General features: G+C 60.7%; 4 protein-coding genes across 12 annotated transcripts; 2 read left to right on the forward strand and 2 right to left on the reverse strand.

The window, feature by feature from the left end:
* The first annotated feature begins 111 nt into the window (after window positions 1-111).
* LOC104477288 (E3 ubiquitin-protein ligase TRIM21) lies at window positions 112-4619 on the forward strand. The gene is made up of 7 exons (XM_086769385.1): window positions 112-236; window positions 745-1441; window positions 1762-1857; window positions 2512-2742; window positions 3126-3148; window positions 3229-3335; window positions 3791-4619. Exons 1-7 carry the CDS (start codon window positions 112-114, stop codon window positions 4333-4335), a joined length of 1824 nt encoding a protein of 607 aa, XP_086625511.1. The 3' UTR covers window positions 4336-4619.
* On the forward strand, window positions 3352-10544 carry LOC147596822 (butyrophilin subfamily 1 member A1-like). Of its 9 annotated transcripts, none has more exons than XM_086769355.1 (9): window positions 3352-3479; window positions 5768-6502; window positions 6814-6898; window positions 7346-7693; window positions 8094-8441; window positions 8671-8796; window positions 9172-9192; window positions 9366-9398; window positions 9717-10544. In XM_086769355.1, exons 2-9 carry the CDS (start codon window positions 6389-6391, stop codon window positions 10235-10237), a joined length of 1596 nt encoding a protein of 531 aa, XP_086625481.1. In that variant the 5' UTR covers window positions 3352-3479; window positions 5768-6388; the 3' UTR covers window positions 10238-10544. The 9 variants fall into 9 exon arrangements, with proteins under 9 accessions (XP_086625481.1, XP_086625487.1, XP_086625480.1 ...); XM_086769361.1 differs by lacking the exon at window positions 3352-3479 and adding an exon at window positions 8987-9069 and having other exon boundaries at window positions 4690-6502; window positions 8671-8775; window positions 9717-9859; XM_086769362.1 differs by lacking the exon at window positions 3352-3479 and adding an exon at window positions 8987-9069 and having other exon boundaries at window positions 4731-6502; window positions 8094-8375; window positions 8671-8775; window positions 9717-9859.
* Window positions 10545-13125: 2581 nt separating this feature from the next.
* Window positions 13126-15218, reverse strand: LOC104474428 (uncharacterized). Its single transcript, XM_086769376.1, has 2 exons — window positions 15138-15218; window positions 13126-14924 (listed from the first exon to the last, which is right to left on the reverse strand). The coding sequence occupies exons 1-2, from the start codon at window positions 15205-15207 to the stop codon at window positions 13747-13749; spliced, it is 1248 nt and encodes a 415-aa protein (XP_086625502.1). The 5' UTR covers window positions 15208-15218; the 3' UTR covers window positions 13126-13746.
* Window positions 15219-16847: 1629 nt separating this feature from the next.
* Window positions 16848-19211, reverse strand: LOC104478224 (uncharacterized). Its single transcript, XM_086769350.1, has one exon. The coding sequence runs from the start codon at window positions 18810-18812 to the stop codon at window positions 17055-17057; it is 1758 nt and encodes a 585-aa protein (XP_086625476.1). The 5' UTR covers window positions 18813-19211; the 3' UTR covers window positions 16848-17054.
* Between the last annotated feature and the right edge of the window lie 76 nt (window positions 19212-19287).

Genomic DNA, 19287 nt, shown 5'->3' on the forward strand with positions numbered 1-19287 from the left:
CACGACAGGGGGACAGAGAGATGGGGGGGACCCCCATGGCTCGTCCAGTCCCTGCGTCTCCGGCTGGTCCTGGTTGGCAGAAAGCCGAGCTGCAGTAGAGGTCGAGCATCGATGTGGGGGTGCCTGGGGGACACAGTCTTGGGGACCCACCTGCCCCCACCCCCCTGCCAGAAGCTGGAGAACCTCATGGAGCTGGGGCTGGAGAAGCTGGAGCCCCCTGATCCGTGGTGCCGAAGGTTGGGTGGCCTTGGGGGGGGGCTGCGACAGGTGCGAATTCCCACCGATCCCAGCATCAAAGGGCATTTTGGGGTTGTGGGGTGGCGGGGGCGGGCTCTGGGATTCACCCTGCACCGGTGGCTCCCGCACCGCTGTGGGGTGACTCTGCCCCACAGAGCTCCCCTACCTGGGACCAGGTGCCAAGTTGGGCGCGTTTCCCTTCTCCAGGACGTCGGGAGCAGGGTGAGCAGTTACGTCCCATCCTGGGCATCCTCACCGTGGGGCGGGGCAGGTGGGCTCTTGGAAAGCTCTGAAAGGGACCCCAGGGTGGGGAGAGGCCGGGTGGTGGGCACGGCGGCTGTGGGGGTGGGCCCAAGGGGGTTTGGGGAAGGTAGGAGCTGCGACGTGGGGCGAAAACTGCCCACCCTGGTGCCCTGGAGAGCTTCACCCCAGCATCAGCAGAGCTCAAAACCTGTTCCCTGAAAACGGATCCGGGCCAGATCCTTCCCGTGGGGTGTCTCTGGAAAGAGCCTGGCCGGGTCCAGCTTCTCCCGGGATCCAGCTCATCTGGGATTGGGATTCAGATGCGGGTAGAGCTCTGCAGATGTGCTCTCCTCCGCTCCAGATGCGGGCTCCACGCGACAGCCCGGATTATCACCACTGCCCCGGGCTGCTCCGGGTGCGGCACCACGCTGCGCATCCAGGAAAAGCTTCCCAGAGCTCTGACAGCAGCGAAGTTTCGATTCCCGAGCCAGGCAACCTCCCTACCGACCTTTGGCCAGTCCTGCCCCACCCCGGATCACTGACCTCGGAAAATGAAATGGAGCTGCCGGGGGGCGCGACGGCGGCCCAGCGACGCCGGGAGATGGCTTTCTGCTCCTTTTGCCGGGAGCCCTTCAAGACCTTGCTGAACTTCACGGGGTGCAAGCATCGGATCTGTGGCCCCTGCGCCAGCCAGCTCCGCGTGGACGCAGCCGGACGATGCCCTCGGTGCCGCCTGCTCCCTCCAGCCAGGAAAGCCAGCGAGGAGGAGGGACGGATGGATGGAGAGGGAGCTGGAAACCCTTCAGCAAAGCCCCTCAAGCAGCTTTGCCCGGAGCACCGGGAAGCGCTGGAGATGTTCTGTGTGGAGGACCGAAGCCTCATCTGCCGGCGCTGCGCCGAGTCGCAGGCTCATCGCGCCCACGCCGCCATTCCCCTCCAGGAGGCTGCCGAAGGGTACAAGGTACCGGAGGAGCGGGCCCTGCCGAGGTCCGGTAGCTGCGGATGCTGGCGGCGAAGGGGTGGGGGCGGTTGGGCTCAGAAAATTCACCACCGCAGCTTCGGTCCAGAGGGGTTTGCACCCCTGACCAGGCAGGTGGCAGCCTGAGAGCTCGGGAACGGCGCGGTGGGGGACGGAAAATGGTCCGCCAAGAGTGTTGCCTCCCAATTTCCCCTTCGGCACCTGCGAAGCCGAGGCTGTGCCCAGCTGAGGACACAGGCGAGATTTTTTTTTTCTTGTGTTTGTAACTCAGTGCTTTTGCTTTTCCCCCCGCTCCCCACCAGACAAAACTGGAGGCGGCCGTAAAACGCCTGCGGCAGCGGAAGGCAGAAGCGCTGCGCTTGAAATCCCAGGAGGAGGAGAAGCTGGCCGAGTGGAAGGCAAGCAGCGCCCTTTCCCCAGCTGTTTCCCGTTGTCCCGCAGGATTGTGGGAGCGGTCCGGCACGCGCAGTGGTTTCGGGTGCTTTCCTGGGCACGGGAGGGGTGCTTGTGCCTTCCCAGGAAGGGCTGAGGTCTTGCAAAGCCCCGGGACTTTGCGGCCCCTCCGTTCACACTTAACGACATGGCAGCGCCTCGTTAAGCGCGGCGGGAAGGCGTCCTTCCCAGCCTCTTTGCCAGAACACCCAGCGAGAGGGGACTTGAACCCAGGTCCAAGGGCAAACGAGCCATAACCGGATTCTTGGACGCCTTGGTGATGGGGTCAGGTAAACAGCAGCGGGAGCGGCCATCCCGGCACCAACCGCGGCTGCGTTGACCTTCGCCGCCAGCCCTGACGGTGATACCAAAAGCTTCGTCCCGCCGCCCTGACCCATGTCTCCTTCTCCAGCCCCGTGTTTCTCCTGGGTATTTATGGGAAGCTCCACGTAGGAGCTGTTACCAGAACAGAACCCAGAACTTTTATGTGATTCACGTTGTGTCTCGAAGCATCTCTCTTTGCAACGCGTCATGCCAAACCAACTCCCAACGGGTTTCTACCACGGTTTGCCATATTTTTTTTTCTTTTCCCCTTTTTTTTTTCCTTTCCCCTTGCAAAGAATAAAGCTTCCAGAGAGAGTGAGAAGATCGAGAAGGAGTTTGAGAAGCTGCACAACTTCTTGGATGAAGAGGAAGAGAAGCTCCAGCGGAGGCTGAAGAAGGAGGAGAAGGGCAAGGCCGCCAAGCTACACGGCAACATCGCCCAGATGACCAAGCAGAGCCAGGCGCTGGGTGAGCTCATCAACGAGATCAACGAGAAGCGCCGGCAGCCAGCGTGGGGGCTGCTGAAGGTGAGAACCCCCCTCGGATTCACTACACCAGCTTCAGAGAGAGGTCGCTGTTAGCCTCTCATGGTTTTTGCCACTACCAGAAACACCTAATTCTGCCCAAAACACCCGTAGCGATTTGTGTGATCGCTGTCCGGCTGGCGCTGGGAGCAGACGGACCCTCAAAGAGCAAAGCTCTTTGGTTTTCTGTAGCTACTTTTTTTTTTTTTTCCTGTTTCCCTGCAGAGGAAAAGTTGGAAAATGAGAGGTTTATAATTCAGAGTAGGGAAAGGGAGGGCGGAAGGCAAGGCTAGAGTCCATAAATAATCAGAATATCCTCTGGAGGAAAACACAGAGCGTAAATCTCTTTTTTTTTTTTTTTTAATTTGATTTTTCTTCATTTCCAGGACGTGGAGAGCTTGCTGAGCAGGTACCGTTTCCTCCCCGGGGGCTGCGCAGAAGCGTTTGGAAGCAGCAGGTGAGTCACCGCTTCCATGTCGCTGTTCCCAGGAGTGAAAATATGCCGGCCTGGAAACTGGTGGCCGTTTCTGCCCAGCTGCAGAGCGCGTACGACGTTCCCACTGGTGGCATTTTTGAGTTTCTAAACCGGTTTAAAGGTGAGCGAGCGCGGCTGTTAAGACAGAGCCTGTCCACCTCCAGTGCCCATTGTAGCCGGCTGTTGTCCCATCTTGGGGGAGTTTCAGAGGTGGGTTTCATGAACAGGTGTCTGGGTAGAGGAGGAAGATGCAGTTTGTGTCCCTGTCAATAGAAAGGTTGGATGAAAAAGCTCAATGTCCCAAGAGGAGGAGACATCTCATGGGTGGAGCACCCTGCTCAGCCTGACCAATGAAGACGTTAATGTTCAATTAAACATCTCAGCTCCTAAGACATCGGAAAAACTGAGTTTGGAGGCACCTTCTTGGGGTGCAGCAAGGGCCAGCAGCTTCCGAAGAGGAGCCAAGTGCGATCGTCTGGGCGAGTTCTCCTCATCTCACAATCCCAGAAGTAGGTGGTGGGCATTAGATAGCATCATTCCACCCCAGTTGTGACCTCCTTCTGCTCTCCCCTCCAGTGGACATGACCTTGGACCCAGCTTCCGCTCACCCCAGCCTCCTCCTGTCCGAGGATGGCAGGAGCGTGAGCCACGGGGTCATCCGGCGGGACCTGCCAGACCACCCTGAGAGGTTTGACCCTTACGTCTTTGTGCTGGGATCTCTGAGGATCACATCAGGAAGGTGTTACTGGGAGGTGGAGGTGGGAGACAAGACCGAGTGGGACATCGGAGTGTGCAGGGAGGCTGTGAAGAGGAAGGGGAAAGGTCCTCTCTCCCCACCGGCGGGTTTCTGGAGGATGTGGTTGAGGAACGGCGACAAGTACAAGGTCCTGCTCTCCCACCCCATCACCCTTTCCATCCGAACAAAGCCCAGCAGAGTGGGGATCTACCTGGATTACAAAGGTGGAGAAGTGACCTTCTACAATGCCACCGACCACACCCACCTCTACACCTACAGCGGGGCCTTCGCCGGCGTCTTGCGACCCTTCTTCAGCCCTGGCCTGGCCCGGGAAGGGAGCAATGCCCAGCCCCTCGTGGTCTGCCCGGCCGCCAAGCAGGAATGAGGGCAGTCGGCCACCCGTCCCCACTTCAAATCCTGGGAGGACTCAGCCCGTGTCCCATCGTTGTGGGGATTCTGGGCTTGGACCAGTTGCATCTCCCCAAAAAGGATGACTACTGCAGAAAATAATGTTCGGGGTTTTTTTTCCCCTTATGAAACTCTTCCTTTTTTCTTTTTTTTTTTTTCCCTGAGGATGTCAGTGCAATTTGAATTCTCTTATATTTGGGAAAAAAACCCCCAAACCATGGGTATTTGGGATCGGTCTCTATAAAAATCCACTGTCCTTTCTTTGGAAATTTCATTTTTTTTTTTTATTGCTTAAAAAAAAAAAAAATAGGCTGCCAGAGTTATTACGTAAGTTGGGGGAGTGAAGTGGGGCAGAAAATTGGGGGGAAAAGTCCAAAACCAGGAGGTTCTGGGCATCTCGGAACTGTCCCCAAGCTCCCTTGTTGGTGTCACCTACCCGGAGCGCAACCCCCAGTTTGGCAGGACAGCGCTGAGACCCTATTCCCAACCCCCTTAACCCAACCCATTAAGAATTTTGCAGAATTCCCCAATTTTAAAATTTTATTTGTGTTTGACAAAACAAGCCCATTTTTTTTTTTCCAGCAGGGCAGTGTGGCTGAGCAGCCTGAGGCATGGGATGAAGGCTCCAGGCTCCCCACTGCAGCCAGATCCCATTTTGGGCTCCGTGGGGAACACAGCTGGGTGCCGGTGGTGCCACATCTGGACCATGGGTGGGGAAGGGGGGGGAGACCACATCTGGAGGAGCGCTCTGCCCCATTTTGAGGCTGGATCCAGTGGAGAAGCCGGACTCCGCGAGACACTCTGCCCCGTGACGTGCGATTTTTCGCCCCACGCAGCAGCTCCTGTCTTCCCCAAACCTCCCCTGCAGCCACCATGCCCACTGCCCTGCCTCTCTCCGCCCTGGGGTGCCAGCCCCACGTCCCAGAGCCTGTCCCCACCATCCCATAGCAATGTACCCTTGATGCTGGAATTTGGACCCATTGCTGCTCTTCCCAGGCACAGGAATGCCCCAAGGCCACTCCACCTGCAGAAACCTGGGTGCCAGCTGCTGGCATGTCCCCTCCAGCCCCATGTTCAGGTTCTCCAGCCCTGTGATCAGGTTCTCTGGCCCTACGTTCAGGTTCTCCAGCTCCATGATCAGGTTCTCCAGCTCCGTAACCAGGTTTTCTGGCTCTGTTCAGGTTCTCCGGCTCCGTGATCAGGTTCTCCAGCTCCGTAACCAGGTTTTCTGGCTCTGTTCAGGTTCTCCGGCTCCGTGATCAGGTTCTCCGGCCCCACCAGGTTCTCACTGGGGTGCAGGTGACTCTCCAAAACGATTTCCCCATGCCCGTACCCTGTGTCCACACTCAACCTCCAATGCAGATTGACATTTTTTTGCCAGCTGAGCGCATCCTACCTGCTCAGGACAGCGCCAAGACTAGCTGGAGATGGCGGGGGGTTGTAGGAAACATGGGGATCTCCATGGTGGGCGAAGCCATAAAGGTGACCTGGTTACAACAGGGAAAGAATACCGGTAGATGTCTGCGAGCCTGGGAGCCCTGAGCATTCTTGATAAGCATGGGTGGGAGCCTGGGGCATCCTCGATAAGTGAACACCGAAGAAATTGCGATAACAATTTGGCTCCTGACTGAGCAGAAATCAGCAACAGCTTCCATGTCTAGACTAACGATGAACCAGTAACTCGTTATCCACGCAAAACAAGAGCTTCCCTCTGCAAGAACATCCGGGACAAGGTGTCCTGGGCAGACCGACACTCGCGGGGACACCTGGCTGATTTTGGACTCCCTGCCGTGGATCGTCCACTTCTCTGTCGGTGACTGGGAGCAGCTGGGTAAGAGTGGCACCAGCAAAACACCTGAGAAAGCGAAGCGTACGCCGAGCGTAGCACCAGGAAAGCTTGCTGGTTTGGCTGCTGGTTTTGGCTGCTCAGACCCAGTGCGAGGAGGAGGTGACTGCAAACAACGCCGAGGAACGCCAGAAGCTGTGCTGTGAGCGGGAGATAAGGGGATTTTTTTTCTTCGAAAAGAGGAATGTCATCTCGTTGTGCTCCAAAGCCAGTAACGCTGCAGCCAGCAACTGGGCATAAGCTGGAGACGTTGGGCACAGCATTTAGCCAGATGCCTTCGGCAGCTTGTACCCATCTGGTGAGTGATCTTTCCGCGGAGGATTCGGAATGTTTAACTTAATTGTGAGTCTCGGGAGGGATTCAGAGTAAATCCTGGCGAGAGGGAGCGAGGCAGAGCCGGGGGCTGTGCCGGGGAGGCGTGCGCGGTCCGCTCCTGCCCTCCAGCAACGGTTCCTTCCGACGTCGGGGTGCTGGTGCGGGTGGTTTGGTGGGATTTCCGGAGCCTCTTTCGGGGGCAGGTGCAGCCCTTCTTCCCCATCCCCTCTCCGGAACCTGGAACCCCCCATCGCCCTCCCTCTGCCCCCTCCCCTTCCCCGCTCTCTCCTCCAGCTCCGGCCGCCAATGCGGAGACCCGCCAGCCCCAGGGGCCTCCTGAGTTATTTCGTGGCTCTCCACGTCCTCCGGCTGGGATCAGGTAGGGATCCTGCGGGGCTGGCGGGGGCATTCGGCCGGCAGATGTGGGGCTGGGAGCTGCCATGGGGCAGGGGGAGCCGAGCCCAGAGCTTGGCCCCGGCTGGGTTTCGCTTTCCCGTGGGCTCTTTACCCAACACGGCCACTGCCCTGGGTACAGCCTCAGCCCTGGCCCGCGGTGCTTCCCCAAAACCGTTCTGGCTTGTCCTGGCGCTGGTGGGGATGGAGGGTGTTTCCTGCAGCGCGTTCCCATTCCCAGGAAACCTCCTTCTCCTTCGAGTCCTCCCGCTCCCTCTCCAGCTTCTCCCCTGTCTTTGCGCCACGGGGAGGGCAAAGCAACGCAACACCCGTGGGATGGTGCGTGCTCCGCTCACAGCGGGCTCGCCCCCGGCTGGGCAAGGCCCGTAAATTTACGTAGGCGCCGTCTCCGCACCTCTGTGTCCTTGTCCAGCTGAGTTCAGAGTGGTGGGACCAGACCGCCCGCTCCGTGCCGCCGTGGGGCAGGACGTCGTGCTGCCGTGTCACCTGTCCCCCCGCGGGGACGCTCGGCACTTGGACATCAGGTGGATCCGACACCAGTTCTCCGATACGGTGCACCACTACCGCGACGGGCAGGACCAGTATGGGGAGCAGATGAAGGAATATGCTGGGAGGACGCAGCTGGTCAAAGACGGCCTCTCCAATGGAAGCCTGGACTTGCAAATCGTAGGGTTGGAACCCTCTGACCATGGTCAGTACGTCTGCGTCGTGAAAGATGCTGCCTCTTACGGAGAAGCTACCCTGGACCTGGAGGTGACAGGTTTGTGGTGGGTGCGGTGTTTCCAGGGGCTGGCCCAGGTGCCTCTGGGCTGGTGTGGCGCTCCAGACCCCCGTCCCATCCTCACGTCCCGTGATTAAGTGCTGAAGGCCGAGAGGTGGGGTCTGAGGGAGTTCTTCCCACCCGTGCCTGCCCAGGAGGGAGCACGCATGTGGTGCTGGAGGTGGTTTTGGGGGTGCAGGTGCGGTGGCTTTGAGTCTGGAGTGGGGAAGAGTCCTCGTCGTTTGGCATCAATGCGCTCTGCTTCCTGCACGAGTTGGGGTGGTTTTGGTGGCGCGCCCGGTCCCACAGCCCCTCGGACCTGCGGTGTTGCCCGGTATCGGATTCGGTCTCTGCCTTGAGTCCGTCCCTCCCTCACCCCGGCCACGGGCTCTTCCCCCAGCCGCAGGCTCTGTCCCTCGCCTCTCTCTGGAAGCTTACGAGGATGGAGGCATCCGGGTGGCGTGTCGATCGGCCGGCTGGTACCCACAGCCGCAGCTGCTGTGGAAAGATCCCGGCGGGCGGCGGCTGCCCTCGCTCTCCCAGAGACGTTCCCCTGACGAGAGGGGCCTGTTTGCCATCGAAGGCGCCATCGTCGTGACCGGCCGCGGGGACGGCGACTGGTCCTGCGTGGTCGGGAACAGCCACCTCGGGCAGGAGCGGGAGTCGTCCCTGCGCGTCTCAGGTGCGACGCCGGCAGCGGGGCTGGGCTTGCTGCCTTGCTTTGAGCAGCTGGGACGGCGGGGTCCCGGTGAGAGCCGCGGGGCGTGGGGGGGACGCGAGGGGCATGCGCCTTGGGCTGGGCTCCAGGTTCGCATTGGGATTTCCACGGGAGAGGGAGGACTGCGGCCCCTTGCGCCCAGGACTGCCAGGACAAGGCTTTTACCAGCAAGATGTCGCGCTGCTTTCTGGATTCTCTTCTCCTCGTACGCAGAAGTGTGAAACGAGGCCTTTTCCCGACGTTTTTCCCTCTTCCTCAGCTCCCTTTTTCCACGATGCCCGTCCCTGGATGGCAGCTCTGGGCGTGTTCCTCGTGCTTTCGCTTGCGTTGTTTGGCCTCAGCGCTTACCTGTTTCGCAGGACAGGTACGTTTGCGTCCGAAGAACGTTTTCCCTCCGTCAGAAAGCGCTTTGGGCAGAGGAGCGAAGGGGAAAAGGACTCGGGGTGTGGGTGGGGGCGGGGAGCGTGGCCAAACCGCTGGACTGGCGGGAAGGCCCCAGCGACCCCCTTGGTTTGTCCCCCCCCGTGCGCCGAGCCGCTCTCCTGACCGCCTCTCCCTCCACCTTTGCTTTCCAGTGACGCAGGCCAGAGAGCTGGGTGAGTCCTGGCACCTTCCCCCCTGCAAAACCTGCCGGCGCAGGAGCCCCCCCGGGGGGGAGGTGGGTTTGGGGGGCTCCTGAAGTCAAGGCTCATCCCGGAGCAGCCGCGGGGTGAGAAGCCGGCCCCTCCGCTCACACCTCGCCTCTGCTTTTGCTTTCCAGGGCGGCGAGACGCGGCACTGGGTGAGTCTCCGTCAGCTCCCGGGCGGCGCAGGGCTCCGTCCTGGGTGCTCCGTGCTCGGCCCTCTCCCTCCTCGCCCGTCCTCTCCATCCCTGCGTCCCCGGGCTCGGGAGAAACCCCCAGGCAGGGTGGGCACCAGCCTCGGGCCCTCACCAGCTCCTCTCTCTCCTTTCAGCGTGGAGAAAGTTTCTGCTCCCTCAGAATCCAGGTGACTGTGGACTCCATCGCCGCTTTGGGCGGCTCCGCTCCCTTTCCTCGCGTGCACGGGGGGATCTGGGCCTGCTGCTGCCGGGGACCGGCCGTGCCCGGGGGACGTGGGGTGACTCTGCCCCCCCAGGCCACGGCTCTGGCCTGCACCTCGCCCCCTTTTCTCCCCATTCCCACCCCGTCTGAGTCACGGCAGCGGGGCCGCGAGGTGCTGGGGATGTTCAGGAGGGAGGAGAGGCCCAGTCCCCCACCCCATGGGGCAGCTCCTGCCCAAAGCTGAGCTGGCCCCCGACGCTCCGGCTCCTCCCGTCCCCTGCAGATGTGGTGACCCTGGATCCCAACACGGCTCATCCCGCCCTTGTCGTGTCGAAGGATCTGCGAAGCGTGAGATTTCAAAGCACCGAGCAGGACCTGCCCAACAACCCTGAGAGATTTAAGATGCGGTTCTGCGTGATGGGCAGGGAGGGGTTCAAGGAGGGGCGGCACTGCTGGGAGGTGGAGGTGAAGGGGAAGGTGCGGGGCGATTCGTGGTGGGCTGTGGGGGTGGCCAGGGACAACGTGGAGAGGAAGCTCTTCACCGACCTGAGCCCGGACGGGGGCATCTGGGCCATCAGGTTCTTGGACGGGCAGGTTGTACCTCTCACACACCCCCACGTGCCCCTGGGCCAGGCCCCCAGGAGGATCAGGGTCTGCCTGGACTGCACGAAGGGGCAGGTGACTTTCATCAACGCCGACAATGAGGCCAAGATCTTCGCCTTCCCCCCTGGCTCCTTCAACAAGGACATCATCCGCCCCTGGTTTTGGTTGAATACAGAACTGTGCCTCGGCAGGGACCCCTGAGCCCCTCTGTCCCGCTTCCAGCCCCCCATCCCCACAGAGCCCCTGCCCTTCTCCCGACACCTCCTGCTCTCCTCTCCTCCATCCTGCTGGAGCCCCTGCCCCTCTCCACCCTGCCCGAGCCCCACGAGCAGAGGGGCAGTGAGGGGCAGGGGCCCCGGGGATGACGTGTGGCATCACGAACACTGTTCCCCAGTTGGGTTGCAGTGGTCGGACGCGTTCTGGGTGCGTAGTGCGGCCGTTGGGCGCTTCTTCCTCGAGCGCAGTCCCCCCCCCATTGCGTTCAATAAAGGTTTGCAGGTGGATGTGGCCCCGTGGTTCCTGGGGCCGCCTTCTCCCCTTGGCTTCATGCTGGGGGGGCTCTCGAATCCCAGGCAGGGTGGGAGTCCAGCCGCTCCCCGGCCCTGGCAGGGGCGCCTTCCCCCCCGCCCAGCTGGCTCAACGCTGTGCCCAACCAGGCCTTGGCCTCTTCCATGGCTGGGATGTCCACTGTCCTTGGCCAACAACTGTCACCACCCTTGGCCAACATCTGTCACCATCCTTGCCCAACCTCGATCTGCCATCCTTGGCCAACCACCTTGCTGTCCTTGGCTGCCCTCCCCTTGGTCAGTTTTTTGCCAGCGGAGGGATGCGGGGTGGGGAAATTCAGGGGGGGAGGAGAAGGAGCAGGGGCTGCACAGGAAGGGGCCAGGGCTGCGGGAGGAGCGGGTGGGGTGGGGAGCGGTGCTTGGAGCCGGTGATGCCGGTAACGGGTGGGGGATGGATGGGGGATTGTGGGACGGAGACGGGACCCCCCCGCCGCACTGACCTGGGGTGGGGGTGGGCCCTGCTTCTGCTGCCGCCTTTTACTCCAGAACAGAGAAATCTCCTGAAACGTAAAAAAAAAACCACCCCAAAAAATGGCCGCAGTGGCACCGGTGCAGGTGGACAATTCGTCAGGGTCCAGTCAGGGTGCCTTGAGCAATGTGCAGGACATTCCCTCTGTTCCCATTGCCCCACTCCGCAGAGGCGGAAGTGAAGTTCTCCCAGACGAGGCCCCAAATTGTGAGAAATAACCACTCACCGTGAATAATTTGCAGAGGACAAAGTCACCGGGACGATTCAGCCGCGGATTTATCGTGGCGGCAGGAAATCCTGGAGCAATTCGAGCCGGGGAGCGCTCGCGGCTCGTCCCCGTGCTCGCGGCAGAGCCGACACGGTCACTTCGCTCACAGCCAGGCCTGCAGGTCTCCGAGGATGGAGACGCCCCCTCCCCAGTAATCTGGGGGTCTCACCGCCCACACAATGATTATTGTTTTTTTTTTCCCGCTTTGGCATAGTTTTCCACGTGGGGAACCCCCCGGAATGGTTGCAAAGAGCGATTTCCGCCCCCCCCTTGCCTTCTCTTCAAGTTGCAAAATCCCCCATAAGAAGCTAGACAACCCCCCCTCCAAAAAAAACCCAAACCCAAAACAACAACAACAACAACAAAAAATCCAACCCAAAACACCTGACAAAGAAAAAAAAAAAAAAACAAAAACCACCCCGGAAAGGATTTGTTTCTTTTTGCAAGGGGAACTTTTCCCAACTCTGCCGTTGCTAAATGCCTGGGTCCCCCCCCGAAATGCCTGGGTCTTCCCCACCACCCCCCCACCAGACACCTGGGTGTCCCCCCCCTCAAAAAACGCCTGAGTTCCCCTCTCGATGCCTGGTCCCCCCCAAACACCAGGGTTCCCCCCACCCCAGACACCTGGGTGCCCCCCATCTCCCCCACCCCAAATGTCTGAGTCCCCCCCCCGATGCCTGTGTCCACCCCCCCCTTCCCCAGATGCCTGTGTCCCTCCTCCCCAAGATGTCTGGGTCCCCCTCAGACACCTGATTCCCCCCCCCCCCCCAAAATGCCTAGGTCCCCCCTAGACACCTGGTGTCCCACCCCCAGGACCCTGGGCCCTCCCCCAAAACGCCTGGGTCACCCCCACACACCCAGGTCCTCCCCAAAATGCCTGGATCCCCCCCAAATGCCTGTTCCCCCCCCCCCCAAATGCTTTCACGGGACGCTGGCACCCCTCCTTGGTGACCCTGCTGCCCTCATGGAGCATCTATGGGGTGGGGGGTCCACCCCATCCTCTTGCTGTGACCAGCTGCTGGGTGGGGACATCACTGGGGCCTCAACACATCGCTAAAACACGCCCCCCTTCTCCCCCCTGCACCCCAGGTTCCCCAAATGCTTCGAGCCCTCTGTGGGGCCACCATCCCGCTTCCGCTGGAGGAGTGCCGGGCTCCATCCCAGCCCCAGACGTTCTCCCACCCCACGGCGTGACAGCTGTGGACCGGTACCATTGGCGTGGCAGCTTCGGCTTTCCTCTCCACGCCCCCCAAAGCTGGCTCCGGTTGCGCGCGCCCGGCCGTAGCACCGGTCCTGATGGAGTACTGGGACCAGTTTGGCCCTGGCGCGACGAGGAGAGAGGCAGGCGCCTGGGCATGGAGGATGAGGAGAGTGGAGACCCATGTCCCCAGGCTGCCGTGTCCTCCCAGTAAAACCCAACAGCCCCGGCACTGAGCTCCCACTGGAGTTTCTTGTGGCGGCACGGCGATCCCACCCACGGCCCGAGCACAGACGACCGTTCTCCTGCAAGCAGCAGTGATGACCCAGCGCATGCCAGCGGAGGAAAGAAACGGGTTATTTATTGAACATTTTTGATATAAATTGTCTCCTGGAACACCGACCCTTTCGCGTCCTGCTCCTTTCACTGAAATCTCACCCTTTTCCCCTGGACTGCGTGGAGAGGACGTTCTCTCCACTCCCCAACATCCGCCTTTTGATTTTCTTCGCTGGTAAAAACATCTACACCTTCTGGAGGGAAAACGCTCACACCAAAATATTCCTCTAGCAATATAAAATTTCCTTATATTTTTTTATCGTATCGAATACAAAAATAAAAATCTCCTTAGGAACAATCGACCTGTTTTGGTTTTTTTTTAGGTCGAGGTTTAACGCATCGAGGCTGGACGCGCAACGGACACTTGGACAGGAGCAGAGGGATCACGTCTCAGCTAACCTTCAAAAATAAAACAGCGAGATGTTTGGAAAGAGGGGAAGGGGTGACAGGAGGGTTCTCGGGGAGCAGCGAAGTGAAGACTGTTCAACCATCTTCGTGATAACGTGAGGAGTTAGGAGGAATTAACCTTTTTTCATCACAGATGAACCCACGTAACCATGAAACTCTTGTCTTCTCCTGAGTAGCCTCTGACAAACAAACAAACAAAAAAAAACAAACAAAAAGGTTAAATCTCACGCGGGAGGATGTCCCAAGCTGCTCTCGTTTCTTCTTGTCTTGCGTGATCTTGGCACTGAGCTGAGCCGAGCCAAGTCAAGCTGTTCCTCCTCTTCCAGGCACTTGGGAGTTGTTTTTTTCTCCTCTGGGTCATCTCTGCCGGTCAAGAAGGCTCGATGCCTCCTCGAAGGGTTTTGCACGCTCGGAGCACGGGGACAAGCCGTGTCCCACGCCCATGCTGCCGGGAGCGTCGGCGTTTTAGTCTTCCTCCCGGCTCTTCCCACACTTTGAGCGTTCTCCGGTTTTCTGTCCTCTGTGTCCTCGCTGATGGACGAGGAGGCTGGATTTCCTGGTGAACCTCTTCCCGCACTCGGCGCAGGGGTAGGGCTTCTCCCCGGTGTGGGTCCGCTGGTGGGCGATGAGGTCTGAGCTCTGCCCGAAGCTCTTCCCGCACTCGTGGCACTTGTAGGGCTTCTCCCCCAAATGCCACTTCTGGTGTTTGACGAGGCTGGATTTGTTGCAGAAGAACTTCCCGCACTCGGCGCAGCGGTAGGGCTTCTCCCCAGTGTGGAAGCGCTGGTGGGTGATGAGGTCCCCGCTCTGGCCGAAGCTCTTCCCGCACTCCGAGCACGCGTAGGGTTTCTCCCCCGTGTGCAACCTCTCGTGCCGGAAGAGTCCGTACCTCCCCCGGAAGGATTTTTCACACTGGGAGCACTGGTAGGGTTTCTCCTCGGTGTGCGTTCGCTGGTGGATGGTGAGCTCTGATCTCCGGGCGAAGGTTTTCCCACACTCATGACAGGTGAAGGGTTTCTCCCCCGTGTGTACGATCCCATGGGTGAAGAGGTTGGACCGTTGGCTGAAGCTCTTCCCGCACTGGGAGCACTGGAAGGGTTTCTCCCCCGTGTGCGTCCGCCGATGGACGACGATGTCCGAGCTGCGAGTGAACCTCTTCCCGCACTCGTGGCACTCGTAGGGTTTCTCTCCCGTGTGCACCCTCTCGTGCCGGATGAGGGTGGACCGGTCCTTGAAGAACTTCTTGCACGTCGAGCACTGGTAGGGCTTTTCCGCCATGTGGCTTTTCTGATGGGAACTGAGCTCCGAGCTCTGCCCAAACTCCTTCCCGCACTCTTGGCATTTAAAAGTCTGTCCTCCTCCGTGCGATCTCTGATGGCAAGCGAGCTCTGACCTCTCCTGGAAGCATTTCCTGCAGTGCGGACACTCGTAGAGACTTTCTTCCGCAAAGAGCTGCTGACCCCCCTCGCCACGGGTGAATCCGTCCTGCTCCGTCCACAGGCGTCCCTCCATCCCCCGGCTGCTCTCACAAGCTCTCCCGCGGTTATTCCCTTCGGATTTTACCACCGTTTCACCTGCTCCGTCTCCATCAGGACACTCCTGCCCCACGCAGCGCCCTTCGGCCTCCCTCCGCATCCCGTCTCCTGCAGGGTCAGACGGAGACCGAGTTACGTTTTGCCCTGGGATGGGACGGTACCCAACACGCCGGTGACCGTTTCCAGGGAGCCGTGGGATGGAGGACGACCGCGGAGGGATGATTTCCAAAGCACCACCCCACCGCCACGATTCTGCCCCGTTAGCGGGGTGAAACGAGGGCAGTGGCGTGGCGGCTCCTCTCCCACAACCCGATTTCTCACCTGCGTGGATGCGCCGGTGGCCGCCCAGCTCCTCTCTCCCCGTGGGACCGGTTGCCACCGGCTCTTCCATCCCGGGGCCGATTCGGGATGGAAGAGACGCTCCCAGCAGCGCTACGGCCAAATTGCAGGTGGGACACCCGCTCTCCCCTGGGGCCGGGGGATTATTTTCCACCACTCTCTCGGTTGCGACGCCGTCTCCACGCCCCCCCCTGCCCCCCCCCCCCCCCCAAATACCCGCAGCCCTGCAAGCGATTCTTTATCTTGTCCTTCGGGCGAGCGATGCTGCGGTTCGCATCCCCAGGATGCTCCGCTCCGCGTTGCTGGCCGGGTTGCTGTACGGAGGCACAGGAAAAAGCCAAGGGGGAGACGGGGCGGGGGGGAGGAGGAGGAGGATCGGTTCCGGCTGCGCTGGGGCTGTTTGGGAGATGCCTGTGCTCCTTTAGCGGCTCCCTTCATCCCCCGCGTCTCCCCATCCTTTGGCGGCAGATGGGGGAGATGAGGACCAGCAAGATGCACCCCTGCCCAAAAAAAAAAAAAAAAAAAAAAAAAATCTGGGGAGATGGGAACTGTGGGGTGAAGACAAAGGCCGGCAACAGCGTTCCGGGCTTTCGTTCACAAATAAACTGTGCGGCTTCCCGTGATTTTCGGGAAGCGAGGGGGGTTCGCTGGTGTTTTTATAACCCGCCCCAAGCGTCTCCAGGCTCGGAGCGAGGTAGGACGGCAGCTCACCCCATTCCCAGCCGGCACGGCGGCCTTTCCTGCACAAATCCGGCTGGAATTCAGCGGATTTCTTTAACTCCTCTCCCGGCAGCGCGCCGGGACCCGTTCTGCTCCCTGTCCCTCCCGGGGGGCTGGGTACCCCCGGAACAACTGGTCTTAAAAACTGAGTATTAAAGAAGTTTTAAGGACTGGTATTAAAACTGAGGGCCTCAGCCTTTGCCACTGCTCCCCCCCCCACCCAGCAGAGGACGGAAATCCTCCCCAGCCCCCCTTTTTGTCGTTAACCTGTTTACAGAAACATTTTTAATTGTCTTTTTGACAGTAGCCAAATTAAGTCCTCTTGAGTTGCCTACCTTTTCTTCTAGAGGTCATAAACTCTCTTTTATTATTTTATTGCCCCACCTCCCGCCACCCCCTGCCCGAGTTCCAGCCGAAGCCCCGCCGGCTCGCCCTTCGGCACGCGGGGACGCCCAGCTCCTGCGCCACGATTTCCTCCTCGAAGAACGTCCGGCCTCCCTGGACTGCTTTGCCCTTCAGCACGGCCTCCCGAGGGGCAAGACGGGGTCGGGGCGGGGGGCTTCAAGTGTCGGGGGGTCCCGGCTGTTCCTGGCACCCTGGGGACAACAGATCCCTGGGGGGGACGTGTCCGCTGCTGTCCCACACGTTCCATCCTCACCCAGACACAAAACAAGGGGATGGGGGGGCACCCATAGCAGGGTTTGGGGGTGCTCGGGGGTCTGGGGGCCGTAGCCAGACCTGGGAAGGGGGACTAGGGCGAGCTCGTCTCTATCCCAAAGCGGGGTCTGGGAGGAGCAGAGGGGGCTGCACCCCCCGGTGCAGCGGGGAGGTCCCGTACCCAACCCCAGGTAGCCCCGACCTCCCGGTCCCAGCAGTGTCCCACCCCGCAGCACCCACCTCCAGTTCAACACCGAACCCCGGAGCAGCCGCAGCGATCAATATCGCAAAACATCGACGAAAAACAGCCCCGGGTCAGGAAATTATTCCTAAGTTGACAAGTTTATTTTTTTTTTCCCCAGCAATCGCGTTTCTTCTCCTTCTGCGCCTAAAGCCACTGAACGATTTCCTGAGCTTTCGCCAGCGCAAACGCGCCTACGGAACGTTCAACGCACACCGAAACGCAAAGCCTGCACTCTCAGAAATTCTACATCTCCACGTCCCGCGCACAGCTCCCGGCATTTAACACGGCAGGATCTCCCGCTGGATGACCTTCCACGACCGGAGCACCGGTTCTTCTCCTCGGTGAGTTTTCCGGTGGGCAGAAAGGCGCCAGCTCTGCCTGAAACTCTTCCCACACTCGCCACAGGCGTACGGCTTTTCCCCCGTGTGCACGCGCTGGTGGCGAACCAGCTTGGAGCGCAGGACGAAGCGTTTCCCGCACTCGGAGCACTGGTAGGGCTTTTCTCCGGTGTGGATTCGCTGGTGGACCAGGAGAGCCGAGCTGTGGTTGAAGCTTTTCCCGCAGTCGGGGCATCGATAGGGTCTCTCTCCGGTGTGGGTCCGCTGGTGGGAAAGGAGGTAGGAGCTTTTGCTGAAGTGTTTCCCGCACTCGCGGCACCGGTAGGGTTTTTCTCCCGTGTGGATTCTCCGGTGGGCCGTCAAGGTAGAGCTGCGCGTGAAGCTCTTCCCGCACTGGGAGCACTGGAAGGGTTTCTCCCCCGTGTGCGTCCGCCGATGGACCACGACGTCCGAGCTGCGGGTGAACCTCTTCCCGCACTCGTGGCACTCGTAGGGTTTCTCTCCCGTGTGCAACAGCTCGTGCCGGATGAGGGTGGAGCTGTCCTTGAAGCACTTCTCGCATGTGGAGCACTGGTAGAGCTTCTCCTCCACGTGGATCCGCTGGTGGAGGCTGAGGGCCGAGCTCTGCCCAAACTCCTCCCCGCACCCGTAGCACTTGTAGCGCCGCTCTCCCGCGTGCCACCGCCGGTGCCGGACGAACTTTGATTTGTCCCTGAGGCATTTCCCGCACTCGGGACAGCGGTAGGGGGGTTTGATGGGGCACTGGTAGCGCTTCCCCGCGTGCGTCTTCTCGTGGACGAGAAGCCTGCATCGGTAAGCGAAGCTTTTCCCACACTGCTGGCACCGGAAAGGTTTTTCTCCGGCGTGGACCCTCTTGTGCCGGAGGAGCAGCGAGCGGTCTGGGAAGCACTTCTGGCACTTGGGGCACTCGTGGAGCTCCTCTCCCAGGTGAGCCTTCTGGTGGGCGAGGAGGTTTGAGCTCTGCCCGAAGCCCTTCTCGCACTCCCGGCGTCGGTAAGGCCTCTCTCCGGCGTGGATCTGCTGATGGACCACCAGGTTGGAGCTCTGGCCAAAGCCCCTCCCGCACTCCTTGCACGTGTAATTCTTCCACCCGGCAGTGGTTCCGCCCTGGGCCGCAGATTCCTCGAGGAGCTTTGGGTTTCCTCTGCGAGGGATAAGTTGATCCCCTGCCGGCCCTGTCTCGCTCCCAGGAGCCACCTCCACCCGAGGGCTCTCCAAAACGTCTCCTTTTCGTCTCATGGTGGCGATGCTGCGGCCTCCTCCCGACTCAACACCTTCCCGCTCTGCGTTTGGCTCGGGGCGCTCGTACGTATTCTCACCGGCGCACGTCCTCTGGCGCATTCCGAGGCCGCAGCTCCCGGTGAAGCATCTCCCGCACTCCGGGCACTGGTCGGGGTTTTCCTGCGGGTGGGCAACGTGGCCCGAGCTCGGCGCGAAGCGCTGGGAAGGTTCCTCTCCCGCCTCGTCTCTCGGGGGTGTCGTGACGTCCCCGCTCCGGCTGCCCTTGTCTGCGGCCTCGGCGTGGGCGTGCTGCCCTTCCGCGGGGTACCCCCGGGTTGGTTCCTTGCCCAAAACGGGCGGATTTTCTTCCCTGCGACCGTTGGCGCTGCAGGAACGGGCAAACCCCTGACTGGACCCTGACGAATTGTCCACCTGCACCGGTGCCGCCACGGCCATTTTTTTGGGTTTTTTTATGGCGTTCCAGGAGATTTCTCTGTTCTGGAGTAAAAGGCGGCGGCCCGGCAGCCCTAGGAAACAAACCAGGAGAAGAAGAGAGGGAAGGGAAGGACGGCGGCTGGGGGCAAGCGCGTTGAGTGTTGAGCTCCGCCGCGGTTTTTGGGCAGCCGGGGGGGGCCCGGCAGCGTCCCCACCACAGCAAGACGCCGGCGGGGAGCGGGAGAGAAAGGGACAGGATTGGGGTGGTGGTGGGGGGACGACACCCCAGCTGCGCCCTTGGGGACCCCAGACCCCTGGGGAGGACGTACCCCTGCTGTCCCATCCGCACCCACCGCCTGGCGGGGGGGGGGGCCGAGGGGCTGCACCCGCAGCAGGCTCCGGGAGGGGGGGGTCACACCCAGCTATGGGGGGACCTCGGGGGCCGCACCCAGACCTGGGACGGGGGTGGGGGAAGGACAAGGGGCGAGCCCGTCGC

The sequence above is a fragment of the Chlamydotis macqueenii genome, chromosome 36 (assembly GCF_036417535.1).
Source record: "Chlamydotis macqueenii isolate bChlMac1 chromosome 36, bChlMac1.mat, whole genome shotgun sequence".
NCBI lineage: Eukaryota > Metazoa > Chordata > Aves > Otidiformes > Otididae > Chlamydotis > Chlamydotis macqueenii.